The sequence below is a fragment of the Solea senegalensis genome, linkage group LG5 (assembly GCF_019176455.1).
Source record: "Solea senegalensis isolate Sse05_10M linkage group LG5, IFAPA_SoseM_1, whole genome shotgun sequence".
NCBI classification, from domain to species: domain Eukaryota; kingdom Metazoa; phylum Chordata; class Actinopteri; order Pleuronectiformes; family Soleidae; genus Solea; species Solea senegalensis.
The window spans coordinates 1,333,607-1,351,958 of record NC_058025.1 but is presented as its reverse complement, the minus strand read 5'-3'; the positions used below and the strand labels follow the sequence as shown (position 1 = coordinate 1,351,958).

Here is an 18,352-nt window from a genome sequence, read left to right as displayed (position 1 = left end):
TGTAAATTTTACATAACACAATTTATGTTATACAATTACTTTTTCCATTCGTGAGGCTCACGTGCTTGTTATGCTGCAATTTCTCTACAAATGTTTGTTTCAGTAAAATGGCTGTACATCACTGACATGTTTCTATTGAGAGCGTTTGTATATTTTGTATTTTAAGATTATTGAAAAAAGAAAAAAGACGACAAGATGATGACCCTCCCTCGTTTTCCGTTTGGAGCCGGAAGTTGTCGTTGCTTGTTTACATTCTTCGAGGGCTCTGAAGAACAAAACGCTGTCAGTTCTTTTCTCATAGAATGCTGCTTGACAGTCCATTAGGTTTGTGTGGTAGTTTTTAACTGTGTTGTCTCGCTGTTGTTGCTTGCACCATGGCTCCAGCTCGCTGCTGTCGCTGTCTCTGGGTAATGTTGCCGTTCCTCTTGCTTCGGTGGCCGGGGCTGCTGCTGCTGCAGGCGGCGGCGGAGCAAGTCGCGCAGGTGGAGGTTTTCCTGGAGCAGCAACCCAGTGTCAGCGCACTGCTTCAGGGAGAGGTGGTGGAGTCCAGTGGGGTCAGCAAGACCTCCGAGGACCGAGAGGAGCTGGACGGGGAGCTGGTCCTGGTGAGCTAACGCGGATTTAGGGTTGTTTTGCTGTTGTATGGTAAATTTGGAAAGCTGACATTTGGTAACTACAACAGAATACCAAGTGTAAGCAACTAACAAGTGTTGTCATTAACTGTTATTTTGTGATTAATAGATTCAGTCAAGGTGAGGCTTAAATTAATCAACGGATGTTTTTACAGCTTTGCCGAAGTTATAATGACAAAACTTTAAGTGAATTAAAAAATGCGAACATTTCAGTGCATATCTGTAAATTATCTATACTAATGGTATACATGTATATCAGAGTTTGATGTATGTCCAGAATCTGGACTCCAGACTACTTTAAATCTAATAAAAGGTTTTTGTCAAACTTAGCATGCTAGTTCTTCAGTGACTGCAAAAAATATACATCTATTTGAGGAAAATATTTATTAATTGCAATTGTGATTTGACAAACAATGCCATTAAAACTATTTTTAACCTGTATCATATTTCAAGGATGAGAACTATTAATTATTTTTAACATGTATGTATTACAGTTTTAATTAGCATAGAAGACAGAACAATCGATGGTCTGTTGGTCAGCTCTAGTTAACTATTTCTCACCGTTTTCTGATGCTTCATATAAAATAAATATTTGTAAATTAATTGAGAAAATAGGCTGCTCAGTTTCCCACAGTGTGTTTATTTTACAGTGCTGTGAATGCTGACACCAGCCTTTATGAAGTGTTGAGTACATCGCTGACATCATCCTGTCATTAAGGATGACTCAGTGCCACTCTTTTGTGCCAGATTTGATTCCGATATGACACCTTGTGTATCTACGCATATCAATATCTGTCTGATACAGCAGTCTAGACAATTTGTTTGATAAGACATTTGTGCTGATGTATTTACCACCCAGTTATAACCAGCTATTTCAAAAACATTAAAAAAAACAAAACATAATTCTCCCACATCTGCAGCATCCTTGTTACACAACAGCAGTGGTGGATTTCTCTCTTTACAGCATGTGGCCTTTGTCTAGTGAAGTATTTACATCACATTTAGGGTTTACAGATATAACTGAATTTTATTTTGTTCTATTTTCAATGTCTGATCCAGTGATTTTGACTGGTATCAGACCAATAGAGTGTCTTATAGGCTAATCCTTGCTTGTTCTATGCATCACTCTGATATTTTTGAAGCCAATTTGAAAGCAAGAGGGCTAACATTTACAACAGCCTTTGCTGCAAGAAGACCATGCAGAAGGGCCTTTCTGTATAGAGTTTGCATGTTCACCTCGTGTGTGCATGGGTTTTCTTCAGGTTCCTCCCACAGTCTTAAATGGAGATTTAGGGATTAGGTAAATTGGACACTCTAAATTGACTGTGTAGGAGTGGATGGTTGTTTGTCTCTATGTAGCCCTATGACAGACTGGCGACGTGTCCAGGGTGTACCCCGCCGTACACACTGGCACCAGCAACCCTCAACCTTTAGCGGAGGAAGATGTATGGATTTTATGCATCACATCCAAGTCTAGATCTGAATTTCCATCAAACAAGACAGTCATGTATACTTAAATGAGAATTATATGAGATACAACTACTTGTAATTTTTAGCAGAGTCATTAATTAAAATGTTGAAAACGACCTATCTTGCAAGTTAACAGTGGTATTTGTTTTAATCTGGATCTAGATCTCCATCAAAATAGTCTTTGCTTGGGCCATCACTTACATTCCAACAGAATTTCATCAAAATCCATTCTTTGTCAGGAATTGAGCTGCTCAGCTGACAGACAGACACATGCTGGCAAAGACTCTCTGACTGAGGTGATAATGAAACACAGTAATAATAATTTGCAGCCTTGAAGCACTGCTCTCCCCCTCCTAAACAGTATTTCATGTGTCAGCTTCCTCAACACATGGTTGGAGGCTGCCAGCTTTCGAAGCAACACCATTCATGGCACTGTTCTTTGAAAGAGAGGTTACATTTGTCACTGATATGATGCCTTCCCTGTAGTGGAAATGTCTACTCTCTTTCCTTAGGTTCAAGTTGAGGAGACGCAGGTGAGTGGAGGAGAAGGCGAGGACGATGCCACAGAGCAGGAGCCATGGATCGGGGTGGTGCCAGTGGAGATTGATGACAGCAAGGCCTCCACTGGGAAGCAGGAGTCGTTCGCTGATGCAATGGTCAATAAAGTGAGTGTGGTCACTGAATGCTAATTGATCCTGTGGAGCATTAGTTGAATGTTTGAAATGTTATGTTGTCTATTCGCCGTCTTAGATGAAGCGAGCCTTAGTCCTCGGAGCTTCAGCACTGATCATCCTTGCTCTCAATCAGAAAACCGTCAGTGAGGTAAAAATGTCCAGGACAGCGAGCATTTGAACGCTTGTTCTTATATCGTTGTGTTTTTAGTTTAGGTTTGGTAGTTTATTTCAAACTCAAAATCTTTTTACATAACATATTTACATTTCCTTGTTGTCACATGTTTGACAAGAACTATGTACTCAATATACAGTTTTTACAATGTTCTTACACTGCTGTTCTTCATCCTTATATTTATTTAAAATATATATTTTATCAGCTTTTTTTTACTCCAATGCCAAGAAACTGTTGTTAGTACCTGAAATTGTCAGTGTTAGTCCAGCATTACAAACTTAAAAGACCTGCCTCTTTGTGCTGCAGATGGATCTGTCGCAGGTGCTGTCTAAGCCCATCATTGTGATCCAGACGTCTGAAAATGTCACAAAGCTGATCGGAGCTCTGCTCAGGTACAGGACTCTATTATTATTCCAGATACTGTCAACAGCAGCCATGCTTTCAGGTGCCCGTTGCCTTTGAAAACAGTGAAAGATAACTGATTTAAAGAGTTGCATACTGTAACATGTTGAACGAATTTGTTAAGTGTGTGCATCTACCTTAAATATATCGTTTGCTTGTTTCCTTCTCTGTAGGGGCCTCCAGGCAACAGCGAAAATCACATACAAGACGATCCTGCAGGACAACCTGGTGAGCTGCACATTCAATCAGCTTACAGTGTGGTTTCATTTGTTAGCACCCCCCAGTGGTGAGTGAACAGATGACAGGCTGAGCTGACAGTGAGCACATGCTGCTGTGTGTCCGGGCAGGGGGCCACACTCACACTGTGGTCCAGCTGTGGTCGATCGAGAGGAGGGCGCTACGGAGAGTGGCAGGGGGTCATCTGCACGGGGGAGACCAACTCTCAGGTCCAGGTGGGAAGGAGCAGAACTAACATATCAGCTTAGTTACACAGTATGTTTTCTTAAAGCTGTCGCATGAATTTAGCGAGTTCTTTGATGCTTCATAATAAATAAATAATAATTTTTACATAATTGACGACTTGTGCAAAGCAAATGTTTTCTTCTGTGGGTGAAGTGTAGATCAGGACAATATTTCATCTTAATATGGTGTTTTGATACGTATGTTGGCTTGAATAAATATTGCAAGTTTAAAAAAATAATAATAATTAGAATTTTCCCAATCCTGGTCCTCAGGCACCTACTGTCCTGCATGTTTTAGATGTTTCCATGCTCTGACACACATGATTCAAATGAGTGGGTTGTTGTCAGGTCTTTGCAGAGTTTGAATCAGGTGTGTTTGAGTAGGGAAATGTCTAAAACATGCAGGACAGGAGTCCCTGAGGACCAGGATTGGGAAACATTGTGATGGACTGAGATTGTTGTATTTGTGGAGTTTCTTGTGGTTTTCACATCAATGCCTGCCTAAACTTGACCAGGCAACAGAGGACGCTGACCAACTCTGTATAATTGTCATCCATTTATTGACATCATTGATTCCTACTGTAAATCTAAAGAGTGAAAATACATTTATACCATTTAATAATACAATGTATTGTCTAATAAATGATCTGAAAGTTTCTTTAGGATCTATTTTTAAACATTTATTTTTTAAGAATGAAATTACAATTAATAACCTTTGAATCTTTAGTATATTTAGTGCATTAAATGATTTTACCTCCCTCCCTAGTGAATGAAATCAAATTCAGATCAAGTATATAATAATTATTATTAGTTATATCAACCATTCCAACTCAAATGAATAACTCTACACAAACTTATCACATTGCCAATCCAGTCTAAACCATAATTTCAGTAGTTTAATAATCCTCTCAATTAACAGACATAATTCATAAATTAAATAAACTATCATCCCCAGACTGACAGGATACCACCAAAGTTAACAGCACAGACCTGCATCATAAATCTTACTAAACTAAAATATAATGTACATACCAATGGCGTCTCAGTTGCCATCCCAGCATTGATTCTCTCCAGCTTGACTCTGGCAGACAAAAGAGCTTCACCTGTGCAAGAGATCCTCCTAATCCAAACGTCCTCAGGTGCTCTGACTCTCCTGATTAGCCTGTCTCTCTCTACGCCACGCCCACCTCCTGATGCTGCCCTTCTGTGCAACATAACAAATCAAAATGAAAAAAATAAATAAACAAATAAAGTCTGTCAACTAATGACTTCACAGTATTTATATATGCAGATAATAAGCTCTGTCTCTGTAGAAGTACCTGCAGCAGTTGTGGGACACTGTCCTCCTGGTGGCTCTGATTCTCAGCACCGGAGTCATCGTCCAGGCTCGTTGGCAGTACCAGGACCACCAGGTCAATGACGACTTGGAGGTAAAGCCCATACTTTTCAACGGCCCATACATTTCAGATCCTGCACAGGTCAATTTTTTAAAACCCGCACCTCCACATACCCGTGAACCTTTTAACTGATCAAAAGACATAATGAACATATAATTTTTTATCATAAAATCTTGAAATTAGTTTTATTATTAAAAAACAAATATGTTATTGTTACCACCTGCTGCCTGCCCACGTTTAGTTATTTTTCACCAGTCCCCTCACCTATGAATTTACTATGTATATTTCTTTCAACGGTTACACAGCCTTTTTACATCATGTACGGGTTTGCTTCAGTGAAGTCTTGTAAGAGGCAGACATGCTGTGCAGTAAAGTCACGTCTGCATTTGATGATGGAATTAATTTAGTTTTTAGCCTTAGGGCTCTTCTGTATCACCACTGAAATCATCACAGCTCTGATACAGAGATGATTACGGTCTTTTCTATTAGGGCAGAAGTTACAATCAAACAGAAATCTCAGTCACTACTACAGTTAGTGAATTGCAAAAGTTGCCATTGAATTCTGCTATTCATATTGTTTTCATTTTTGTATTTGAATATAGAGTAGTATTTGAGATTGTGTCAGGTCGTAAGACTCCGTCTGTTACACAGTGAAAACGTAACTGAAGCCAGACTTAAAAATAATAATAATATTGAAAATCAAATTGAAATATCAATCAAAAAAGTCCAATTCAATATTTCCTCCAAATCGTTCGGCCTTATTTTCGAACTTTCCCATTGTTTTAAGTGTTATATTATGTTCATACAGATTATAATAGAATTTGTTTTATTTGCATATATTTATTTATTTGTACTACTGTCACATCAAGACCATGTCCACACACAGAGACATAGTAGATGGAGAGGACAGAAAACTCTCATTGAGCTTCAGACTTTTAAATGAGCTGCTGTTCTGTGCTGGTTTTTTTAAGCTCCTTCCTAAACAGGACATCCTGAAGAGAATGTCGTCTCTAAAGACCAAAAGATACTTTCAGCCCAAACGCCGGTGTGACCCGTCCCAGCCAGTGGAGACGGACAACTGCGCCGTGTGTCTGGAGCCATTCAAGAACAACCAGGTGAGCTGACTCTCCTCACACTACTGCTGTTGAAAATGAAGCCGATGTGTGTAATAGTGGTGACATGTGTGCTGACATTATGTCACCACTGGTTTGCTTAGTTTTATACATACACTCGTTTGACTTGTTTTTGTTAAATGTTCCGAATGTCTGCAATGAATTAGAAAAACAGACGTGTTCAGCTTTGCTGCTCCGTCAGTTTACAACTATTAACTGCCCCGTTTCCTTGCTTAATGGTGTCTGTTTTAAAATTTGATCAGTCAGAGTTTGTATTTATTCTTTTGGATGAGTATTGTGGTATCTTATCTCTGCAAATGTTGCTGTTATTTTGTCTGTCAGTTGAATATACTGCTGTCCTGGATGTCCTGTCTTTGCCAGGACTCTCGATAATGGGTTATAATAATAACAACAATAATAGTACTTATGACAGCGGATTAAATTGCAGGTGCATATAAAAGATAAGGTTACTCTGTGGTGATTTATTGAACTATTTATTTAGATCTCCAGTAAGAGACATTCTTTCTTGGTCAAATTAACAGGTTTAAAAATGTTTTTAATACATGATACATGTACTTAAAAATGAAACGAGTATTACAATAAAACAAAGAACAAAACAATTTAAGTATCAGCCGTAAAGCAATCGAAAAATGCTTCTTTTTAGGGTCTCAACTATTATTTTCATAATCAATTAATCTGCCAATTATTTTCAAAATTAATCAATAAGTTGTTTGATGATAAAATGTGAGAAAATGTTGAAATGATCATGTATTGTTTTTTTCCACAAACCAAAAATTCAGTTTTAATGTTGTTTTGTCATATTGAGCACAGAAACAAAATATTCACATTTAAGAAACTGGAAAAGTAGAAAACATATTTTAATTATTAAAAAGACACTCAAAGTGATGTATCTATCCATCCTCCAAAATAGGTCACAGTTAATTTAGTAATTGATTGATTGTTGCGGCCCTACTTCTTTTATTGTATTAAATCTGTTTGTGACAAAAAACTTTCATGTACAGAACATACAAAAACATTAGTTCTAAGTTGAGCTAATACAAAAACAATATTCACTTAACTGATCAGAGATTTTAGATCAAATGTTTGTCGGTGAGGATTTAAATTTTGCTACATGTGAACTGTGGGGGACCCGTTTGTTTCTTTCCACCATCTCAGTGTTTACGCGTGTTGCCGTGTCTTCACGAATACCACAGGGAGTGTGTGGACCCCTGGCTGCTGCTGCATCACACCTGTCCTCTGTGTAAACGGAGCATCCTCAGTGAGTTTCCATCACACCTCGAGCATCTGATATTTAAACTCCTTTCATTTAGAGTCGGTGCTTCTGAAGCAGACCTTGTTTAACACAAAATATGTGCTCAGACAAATGATGTGTCTTCCTTCCTTTAAAGTCTTTTAAAATGACTCAGTTGTTTGCAGTTGCAATTTGCGATTGATTTATGTATTTCCCAAAACGTTAGCTATTGTGAAAACTGTTCAAACTCAAGATATTTACTTTCATAGACTAACAAGGAAAAAAAAAGTAAATTAACTATATTGAGTCTCTTATTCACACATTTCTCATTCTTTTTTATCTTTATCTTTCCAGGCAGCTTCTGCAAAGACAGTTAACAGTAAGCTCTCCTCCATTGCAGCAGCAGCAGGGAATCGTCTGTGATATTCCAGTAGCCATTTTTATCAACCTCATACCTTCCTGTGGCCAGAAATGTGGGAGTGAGTCGCATCAGCCGAGAGGCTGACGAGACCGTAGAGCGATCACATTTTACTTTCCGACCTTCAAGATGGGTCTCACGTACAGTCGTGACAGCGTAAACAATAACTAAAAAAAGTACTGTACTGGTACAGTGCTGTCGTGTATGAACAGTACTTCTTCCTGGGATCATGTTACTGTACAATTACGGATTGTGTGTATAATGTGACTAAACACAAACACAGCTGTTCTGTTAACAACACCTGGTAACCTCAGTATTCACACGTCAGTATTTTACATGAACATTGGATGAGCTAAACAGACAAGTGTCAATGATCACTTTAGGTCAAAATGATGTCATTTTCCAACTTATTAAGTGGACTAACAAAGTTTAAACATGGTGTCACCCAGTGTCTAAACTGTTAGATGTAGTGGTTCTGTAGTTTTAGTGCAGAATCATTAACGTTGCCAGTCAGTAGCAGAATTGGAGAAGGTGTTTATACTTGTCCTTTACATGCCTTATAGAGAGAGTTCAGAGTGAAAGAAACCACAAACATGTCCCCAACTATACTTGATGTTTATTTTACATTAGCTAATTTAGTTGCAGTTGTAGTTTAGAACTGTCAGTGATAGAGATGTTAAACAGTCAGGGTTAGTCCTTTTCCTCAGTTTAGTTGATTTTTCGCCCCCGACTTTTACGAAACATTACTGGCATTTTTAATTAATTTATTGACGGATGACAGAAAGTGGTGAAAAATGGAGGTCGGCGTATCAGACAGTGTTCATAATAATGATAAATGTCGCATAATCAGAGATTTTTTTTTGCTCTTGAGTGAAAGTTGAAGAAACCAGTTAACTATTGTCAGAAAATGACAAACATTTGTTAAACTGCTAAACATTACACAAAGCTAAGGTTATAATTTGTCATGTAAGAATTACATTGCATTAATAGTTAATAGCCCTGCCCTAGATTTGTCGTTCACCTGTGATAAACATGTTTACTCCATACATAGCTGTGCAATTAGTCCTAATGAATACAACTTCAAACTATTGTATTGCCATAGGAAAAACACAAAACATGGTATTATTGTATTTATTTCAGGTTTTCTTGCTATGTGAAATCCAAAAACCAATTCCATGTGCTTCTTCCTTTTTTTTAAATAAAATGCTCTGAAGTGTTCAAAGAAAGTAGTTTGAAAGCATGTGCTTTTCAAACATCACAGCATCAGTCTCTTGAGTTTGATTCAGTGAAGGCTGGACAAAGTTATGAACTGGATACCACTGTACTTACTGGATGGTCAACACATGTGTGCAGTCAAATGACTCATGCAAGCAGCTTTCACACAAGCTACTCGTACAGAGTGGGTATTAACACAACACTAGTAGCAAGGCAGTTATTGATGTCCAGACTCAAACACCAGGTTCGATTGTTCGATCAGTTACAGAAGAAACGGCAGTTTATGGGAAACCCTGGATGTCTCATCCCTTGTATTCCTACACGGACTATGTGAAAAATGTCTTTCAGTCTCTCTGGATCTTAATATACTCATTTGTTACTTAATAAAAATAAAATTCTGTCTCTGGTTCACACTCTCAACTTTGGTTATTAAGAGCTTTAAAAGAAGAAAAAGGCCAAAAATCAAAAGCAGATGTTTAGAATCTCACTCACAATGAGTTGTTTGACAGCCTCTGATGACAAACATGCAGAACGTCAGTAAACGTCCCAACAGTTGCAGCTTTTCCTTCTGGAGCGAAGACCAACCTCACTACCAGAGTGTGATCAAAAGTCACAACCATCAAACAGCAACTCTTCATTCACACCTTTCTTGCTACCACCAGTCCTTCACAAAGGTCAGGAAGGGATCATGCCTTTGTTCCTCTTGCGGTCAGCCATGGTTCGTCGGCTGTGGTTGGACACGCGGCTCTTGTTGGTCTCCTTCTTGCGTCGATCCAGGAATGTGTCAAGGGTTTGACCTCGGCCTTTGGGTTGGCCAACAACATTACTGGTACGCTCTGGTCGGAAACTGGAGGAAGATAGAGAAAAATCAGAGTTGTATTTTTTAAAATGTAATATCAAAAAAACATCTAACATTAAAAATACAATTAAGTTCCTTCACGCCAAGCCTACAGTTCCAAAATGTACCTATCAGCGTTGTCAATTTCTAGTGGGACTGTCAAATTATACATTCTTTCTTAATCATCATGATTAATTGCAGAAGTTCAATAGTTAATCACATTTTTAAATTAGATTTTGCCATTCACAACAGTTTTTAACTCCATATTAACAAAGTAAAGTGACTTTTATTGGTGCATCTTCATTTGGAAGCAAAAGAAAGTTACTTTATGAACTTGAGATTAAAGTTAAACAGTTGATGCCAACAGCTCTATTTTTAGTCAGTTACAATCATTGAAACAAAACTTTCAAACCTTTGATTCAAAATTTAGAGATTGAAACACAACATAACAATGGCAGGTTCATGTTCAAGTGTAATATTTAGAGGAAAATGCTGTGTAATCTGGTCTTTACCCTTTCCTTTGTTGCATGGCTGCTCTTCTAGCTTCAGCTCTTTCTCGCAGCAGAGCCGGGTCCTGCACAAATTGGTCCCTGTTCGTGTTGTTCTGAAATAAAAATGGATTTGCACACAAGTCAAAAAAAGAAGACAAATAACTATGTACATTTTTACATATGTAATGTAACATGACAGAGGCATACTTGCAAAATGAAATCAATTTACTTCTGATTACATATATAGATTATATAGACATATATAGATTTTATTCAAACGGTGAATCAGGGAGTGTTAATACATTTTGGTTTTTTTTGTTTGGTTTTACAAAAAAAAAACTTAGAGAAATGTTTTCTGTTAAGTTGAATATTTCAAATACCTGTAAAGGTTCTTCCTCCTCTTCCTCTTCACTTTCTTCCTCTGCTTTGTTTCCTTTTCTCAGTACCTGTGGAATAGTGAAAGGCCTGCAGAGAACAGAACAAATTAGCATACACCACAAGGACAACACAATCCAGAGTTAGAATCCCACCTGCTGTTTACAGTGGCCTTTAAAATTCCATTTCAAAAGTGACAGAAACCAACAAAGCAACAATGATTCACCTCCGGTTCAGTAAACTGTCTCCGTCCAGGTCATTAGCTCCCACTTGGTTCATGTCATACGTGTCGTCATATTCGTCGTCGTAGTCGTCCAGGCCGTAGCTGGCGGCAGTTTCGCCAGGTTCGATAACAACCTCATCTACCACCATCTCGTAGGCCTGATAACGAGCTCGCTGCTCTGCTATGTGACGCTTATCGTCCAGCATCTCACGAGTGTTTGGACCTTTCCTGCAGGAGCCAGAAAACATGAACAAATCACAAAGGAGGCAGTATCATATGAACCCCCTACATATCTTTAAATAATCAGAATGAGCACCATTATATTTTTATATTAATGATTTCATTAATGCTGCGTGTTAATGTATGTACTCTATGATGACAATAGCAGGAAGATTTGTAGGGGTCGTAAAGCTGTTTTTACACGGACAGTGTTGGTCTAGTTTTAAGGCGTGACTCCTGTGTGCGTTTTACCTCCTGCCCTTCCAGACACGGGACATGTCCACCTGGTCCCTGCGGAAGACGTCAAACTCATCGTCGTCAAACACATTGGATCTGTTGGTCAGAACATTTGGAAGCTCCTCCTTCACTGGCCTGGAAAGATTAAACCAGCATTGTCAAATAACATGGTTGTATCACAACATATTTACCTTTGCTTTTAATATAAAGTCTGATCACATCTACTTAATTTACCTAGAAGTATATTCCACCTCTGTTTGATAAGATCAAACAGAGGTGGAATTAAGGAAGATAAAATCACCTTTCTTGCAACAGGTGAGAGCCAATGTATGAGCAATTTATGTAAAGCACAGAGTACTGTGTTACCTTGGCATGGCTCGGTCCAGTTTGTCCAGATTAGGAGCTAACCGGTCCTCCAGGATGTTGTTGATAACTAGCTCAGTGTTGTAGTTGTACTCCTGGAGACAGGCCAGCAGGAAACCTTCACCCAAATCAGGCAGCAGATCCCTGATACACGACAACAGAGATTCTAGCTCTGCTGCACTCAGTGGACACACCTCGCCCTGAGAACATACAACACAGGAAAAAATAAAAACACCAATTGGTTTTATTTCTTCAATAGTAAATGACTCAATTATATAATCACAGAACTCACATTGTTTCCTTTTTGGGGAACATCCAACATGGCCTCTGCTCCCTTCACTCGCTCTCCTCCAGGTTCTTGGTCATCCTGAGGTCTAAAGTCATCTACAAAGGCAGCAGTAGCCCCACCAACTGCTCCCTGATTGGCTGACAGCAATGAGGAGGCTTTAGGCCGAGTCTGGTTTAGTGATCTCTGTCGCCCCATGCTGTCCCAGACACTCTCCACCCCCTGGAGAAGGTAGGACGTCCTGGTCTCATCACTGATGAAACCCAGCAGTTCAGGAAGAAATCAAGTAACACCACAAACACTAGGGGGGAAATATTTGTCTTCAGTAGCTCTCTATTGTAGTTTCTTTCCCCAGCACAAGGAAATACTTTCATGATACTCAAAGGTACAGGACTAACAGAGGTGAAAATACACAGTTCTGCCTCTCCGAAAATGTGTTGTCACACTGCCAAAAGTAGAAAAACCTCAGAAGCAAAAATGCATATACATCACAAGAATAAAATGGACAATACTATTTGTTCACACATGTAAACGAGATTATTTGCTTTCTATAAAGTATTCTGTTTGATGGATCTGCTGATTTGAGTAACTTTTTCTTTTAGATAAAATGTACAGAAAGTACAAAGTACAGGTGCTGACATCATTTCTCAGCTTCATGTTCACATATATTATTGGGGGTAAGGGGGAGTATGGCAAATTTGCAAGATATTATCAGCTACAAAATCCTGTTTGTACAATGTTATAGTGGTAAAACTGATGAGGATACATGACTGGGATGGCCTGCTGCAGGAGACTGATGTCATCTGAGATGGGGAACTGTTCATCATAATCTGACAAGAACCTGTAACGACAATCAATTCGTCAAACTAATTAAGGTTGTATACCTCATCTTCCCCTGACATATGGTTTTCCAGGTTGAGTAATAGACCATATTTAAACCCCAAGCAGCCCCTGTACCTCTGTCTCATTCTCAAGCTATGCAAAGAAAAACACACAGACTAGTGTTTCATTACAACCTCCATGTCAAGAAAACCAAACTACTTTAATTAATAAATGTTAAATGGGTACACTTTACTTAAATGATTTGATTACAAGTAATAAAACTGTAACAAATGATACAGACAGAAGAATTTATCGATTTAAGTGGTCACAGCCCTTTGGAAATCACAGGTCATAACAATAGGTCTCACCTTTTTTCTGGTAAAAAAGATGTGAAATGTTGTAAGAGTTCCTCTGCAAAAGTGTGCATGTTTTCTCTCCTGCAAGGCAACAAATATTAATTAAGTTAAAGTGTGTATTCATGCACATCGTGGTAATCCTGCTAAACTACATGCTGAGAGTATGGACACCTCACCCCTCCAGGATGGGTTGTAGGCAGGTGTGGTGCAGCAGCAGGTGAGCCGTCTCCACCATTTTGCGACAGGAGTGGGACAACCTCTTCCACAAGTCATCCTGAAGTCTAGAGGAGGGTTATGTGAGATTATATTTATCATCATCACCCAGTGGCTCTGTGGGATCGGCATTTGTAGTCTAAGCAGATTCTCACCCTTTATCACCGAAGTTTCTCTTCCTCACTGCCTTCTCAAGGTCAGGCACAGCGGTCTCATAAAACGAGGTCAATCTGTCAGGAGGAAAAACAAAGCTGTTATTTTACAGTGATGAGGAGGGCTGATCATAAGAGGTAGGTGGTGATGATGTCTACCTGCCGAGGAAGCCGTGTGCGTGGAAGGTGGTGCAGGCTGCAGGAAAGATGTCCATGAAGGCATGGATGGTGGAAGTTGAATCAGACAGATACAAAATTATATCTAAAAGATCCTGCGCAAGAGAACAAAACAAAACCACTCATTTATCAAGTAAACCAGCTGCATTTACTGTGTGTCTGAGAGCTACACAATTTTAAGATTACAAACCAAGTTAACAATTTTGATTGTTTTATGTGATAATATAAATTAAAATGATATTATACATCATGTATTTGAAGAATCCTAACCTTGAACTTGAATAACATCAACATTTTGATTGTATCATGTAGTTATGCACCATGTTTTTAATCTGTACTTAGTAAACAACAAACTGAAACTCAGTGTACAATAGAATACAGTTAAAAATCTAATTGCAATTACAAATATCTGTCAGGCAACATATTTTCCACAGACGGTTGAGCTGACCTGTTGGCTCATGGTCATAGCAGTGGGCTGTTTGTGTGCATTCAGCTTCATCGGCTCTATGGCAGTGGCACCTTCACACTGAAGACCACACTTATCTAGGATTGAGTCAAACACCTGTTGATAGAGAAAATATAATGTACACATTTACAACAAATTCATATGGAATGATAGATTGTGGCAAAAAGGTTATTTTTAAAAAAAACAATTGTACCTGTAATACAGTGGGCACAGTCTCACCCAGGTCACTGTAGTAAGATGGCTGCTGGGTAAAGATGTTGTCTAAAAGGACAGCATTATAAAAGTAAACAAAAAAAACCATAAACAAGACAAAACAGATGCAAAAACAACAAGGCAATCAGAGATGGCAGACTTTACCCCATGCATGCAACAAGCCCCTGTCGGCCTATAAGTGTAACAGACTCAGGCGTGTAACAGGCGCAACGGTAGGGCATCTGACTCCTAACTACATGTGTCACATAAATAACGGATTAATCAATTTATCAATTAAGAGTGGTTCAAAAAATCTAAAAAGTCTCAATCAAAACATGGATTTGGAGAATCGTTACAATTGCTCCCATGTGTACACTAATAAGAAAGTGACTTAATAAGAGTTTTTAAAAACAGCTCACCTATCATCTTATGCAGCAGCTGGCTGTTACCCTTTCCAAAGAGCACACACAGATCCAAAATTTTGGGAATGTCAAACAGGAAGTTCTCATAGATAATTTCTCCAAATACTGATGGGGTGAGAAAGTTTTCCTACATATAAAAACACGCAAAAGGCAACAAGTTTTATTGAATAACAAGATTTCAGAATTGTGCTACAAAACAATTCACCGGTTCACATTTGGGTCATGAACATACCTTGGACTCTTTATGTGTAGCCATCCTCAAGAAAGTCAAGAAGACCATCCTGTGAATGGAACGCTGCATCTCAGCCACTGCCGGGGAGGAGGGCAAGGCAGTGAGGTCAAGGCTCCGTGGAGCATGACGAAGGTACGAGTCTAGGCACGTTTGCAGGGACTCATCAAACACCACCTGGAGGAAAAGACAGAATAGGGCTTGTTGTCAATTGATCAACACTGGGCTTTTGATCTTTCTAGCTTCCAACAAAAGATAGAAGAAAACAGATGTCTGAGTAGATTCTCATTTATCCAAGTCATCGTTGTCCAAAACACATTGAGAACTGAATTGGATGAGAGGTGAAACATCTTCAAGAGAAACTTCAAGTCCAGTTGCTACTGACCAAAAAAATGCACATATCATTAGTCACTAACCTGGCACCAAAACTTATCATGGGGCAATGCAAGGAGCCACTCCAGGTCCTCAATGATGAATCTGGCAAATTCCAAAAACTCCTCCACCTCAGCTGGAGAGCCATCTTCTGGTGGAGGCTTGTAAGGCACAAAACAGTGGTCTTCCTTCCTGTCCGGGTGCTGATGTGGAACAGAACGTGCAGGATGTGATTTTCATAAACTGGTCTTTGTTTGGGGCTTATGTGTGTGAACAGCAGACTGTTTTTTGTGGAGCCAACTCACCAGTGCAGGCAGTGTGCACTCTTTTCCAAAAGGGCCAGACTCAGTCACCTGCTGTTCATCCAGTGGCACACGAGCACAGGCCATACCTACTCCTTCCCTACACTTATCTACAAAATCATATCAGAAAAAGTAAGTGAGTGATGAAAATCACATCTAAGAATCTTTTGAACATGTGACATGACACTGTCAAGTCAGTATAATTTTATGTGTTTACAGCCTTTAAGACTCACTTTTAAAGTATTATTAATGTAGAAGTGAAGGAGAGGGAAACACTCGGCACTCTAACCAAAACCTGCAGACACTTGTAACAAACAACATGAGTCAGTTCAGTTAAAAACTTGCTTAGCAGTAAGTTGGCTCAGTAAGAAGACACATGCTAGTACAGATAGTAGTTGAATACGCTTCAATATCTCGGTTAGACTGATGTCATTCTGTTGACGTGGTAATGTCTGGCGTTTCCAGCTGAGCTCACCTGTTCAACTGAGGCGACAGCACGTTAATGAATGGCTAAAACGCGGCTAACGCTAAGCAGCCGGTGAGTTTATATGGTTAAAATAACCGCCCTAGTTAAAATGAAGCTGCGTAAATAAACATACTAACCTCCTAATGTGACCGTAAGCGACTCTTTCAAGCCATTTGACTTCAGTCGACGCAGCTTTACAAGGTTTCTGTTTCCAAACGTAATCACTTGTGAGTTATTGGGGAACGGAAGTGACACATGTAAAGGAAATGACGCATCCACAATGAAAGCCAGAGCTTGTTGTCTTTACCTCCCCACCGTGGGCAACAGACGGCAGAGCAGGATCTCTGTTGTTCCTCAACATAAATTGTATTGTATAATAAAATATAAATTAATGTATAAATAAAAATAGAAATAAATAAACATTTCTACATTTCTGTTCACCTACGTTTATTTATTTATTTATTTCTGTGTCCATGTGTTATAAATAAATTAATAAATCAATAAATAAATTAATAAATGTATTCAAGAGTCAAGATTCAACAAGTTTCCCTGTACAAATTCTTACTTTGCTGTCCACTCAAAAATACCAGCAAAAAGTAAACAAGAAATAGCATTAAAAAAAAAGCAGATAGATATACATAAAGAAAAATAATAAATATAAAAATATATATATATGTAAATATATGCTTATACAGGACAAAAATATGCATTATATACAAGAGAACACACAGATCAGGGAACCCTAATTTGTGCAAGGTGCTGTGTTCAAGTAGCAGATGTAAAGTGGCAGTGACAGTTTTAAAGTGACAAGTAAGATTTAAAGTGACAGAGATGTAAACAAATAACTTTAGTGTAGTCCGTTCAGCTAGTGAGTATTCTGATGGCAGTGGGGTAGAAAGAGTTCTTAAAACGGTTTTGTACCTCCGTCCTGAGGGCAGGGGTGTAAACATTCCATGTTGTGGGTGGGTGTTGTCCTTTATGATGGTGGCAGCTCTCCTGAGGAGAGGGAGGGCAGTGGAGACCTGGTGATCCTCTCAGCTGTCTCTACCACTCTCTGCAGGCGTTTGCGGTCCGTGGCCGTAATGCTGCTGTACCACGCGGTGATGCAGTTGGTCAGGCTGCTCTCCACAACGCAGCTGTAGAAGTTGCTGAGGATCTTTGTAGTCAAATGTCAAATTTCCTCAGCCTTCTCAGGAAATACAGTCGTTGTTGAGCTTTCTTGACCAGCTGTGTTGTGTTGGTGGTCCATGTGAAGTCCTCATTGATGTGTACCCTGAGGTACTTGAAGCTGCTCACCTACTCTACTTCAAGCTCCCGGATAAACAGTGGTTGATGAGGTCTCCTCTCCTATCACTATCATCTCCTTCGTCTTGTCTGTGTTTAGGGTGAGGTTGTTGTCCTTGCACCATGACACCAGACTGGCAACCTCTGTCCTGTAGGCTGTTTCATCCCCTGCAGTGATGCATCCTATCAATCTAGTGTCGTCAGCAAACTTCAGGATGGTGTTGTCCTTGTGGGAGGCGACACAGTCATGTGTGAACAGGGCGCTACACAGGGATGTGTCCTCAGCCCCATCCTCTACACTGTAGAAGATGGGGCACATCCCAGTGGAGTTCCAGTCTTTGTAATGATGCTGGCTGATGTCCCATTGCCAATCCTGACAGACTGGGGTCTGCCAGTCAGGAAGTCAAGGAGCCAGTCGCAGAGGGTAGGGCGGAGACCACGTGTGGACAGTTTGTGGGTGAGTTTGTAGGGAATGACTGTGTTGAAGGCGGAGCTGTAGTCTACAAAGAGCATCCTGATGTAGGAGTCTTTATTTTCCAGGTGGGACAGGGAGTAGTGGAGTATGGCTGTGATGGCGTCTGTGGTGGACCTGTTGGGCCAGTAGGCATACTGCAGGGGGTCCAGTGTATCTGGGATGCTGTTCTGTATGTGCGCCAGCACCA

General features: G+C 39.5%; 2 protein-coding genes across 5 annotated transcripts; one reads left to right on the top strand and one right to left on the bottom strand.

Annotated features, from left to right (window-relative positions):
• The first annotated feature begins 207 nt into the window (after positions 1–207).
• rnf215 (ring finger protein 215) lies at positions 208–9,216 on the top strand. Of its 2 annotated transcripts, XM_044025595.1 has the most exons (11): positions 208–282; positions 385–605; positions 2,615–2,767; positions 2,853–2,924; positions 3,255–3,340; positions 3,524–3,578; positions 3,698–3,802; positions 5,125–5,241; positions 6,180–6,323; positions 7,497–7,599; positions 7,927–9,216. In XM_044025595.1, the coding sequence occupies exons 2-11, from the start codon at positions 411–413 to the stop codon at positions 7,947–7,949; spliced, it is 1,053 nt and encodes a 350-aa protein (XP_043881530.1). In that variant the 5' UTR covers positions 208–282; positions 385–410; the 3' UTR covers positions 7,950–9,216. The 2 variants fall into 2 exon arrangements, with proteins under 2 accessions (XP_043881530.1, XP_043881529.1); XM_044025594.1 differs by having other exon boundaries at positions 218–605.
• ascc2 (activating signal cointegrator 1 complex subunit 2) lies at positions 9,108–16,654 on the bottom strand. Of its 3 annotated transcripts, none has more exons than XM_044025591.1 (20): positions 16,544–16,654; positions 16,174–16,244; positions 15,944–16,050; positions 15,683–15,841; positions 15,270–15,443; positions 15,035–15,164; positions 14,617–14,684; positions 14,406–14,519; positions 13,940–14,052; positions 13,784–13,858; positions 13,592–13,696; positions 13,428–13,496; positions 13,004–13,078; positions 12,244–12,490; positions 11,955–12,151; positions 11,604–11,723; positions 11,136–11,360; positions 10,915–10,999; positions 10,556–10,647; positions 9,108–10,052 (listed from the first exon to the last, which is right to left on the bottom strand). In XM_044025591.1, exons 3-20 carry the CDS (start codon positions 16,025–16,027, stop codon positions 9,881–9,883), a joined length of 2,304 nt encoding a protein of 767 aa, XP_043881526.1. In that variant the 5' UTR covers positions 16,028–16,050; positions 16,174–16,244; positions 16,544–16,654; the 3' UTR covers positions 9,108–9,880. The 3 variants fall into 3 exon arrangements, with proteins under 3 accessions (XP_043881526.1, XP_043881528.1, XP_043881525.1); XM_044025593.1 differs by having other exon boundaries at positions 16,174–16,235; XM_044025590.1 differs by lacking the exon at positions 16,174–16,244.
• Between the last annotated feature and the right edge of the window lie 1,698 nt (positions 16,655–18,352).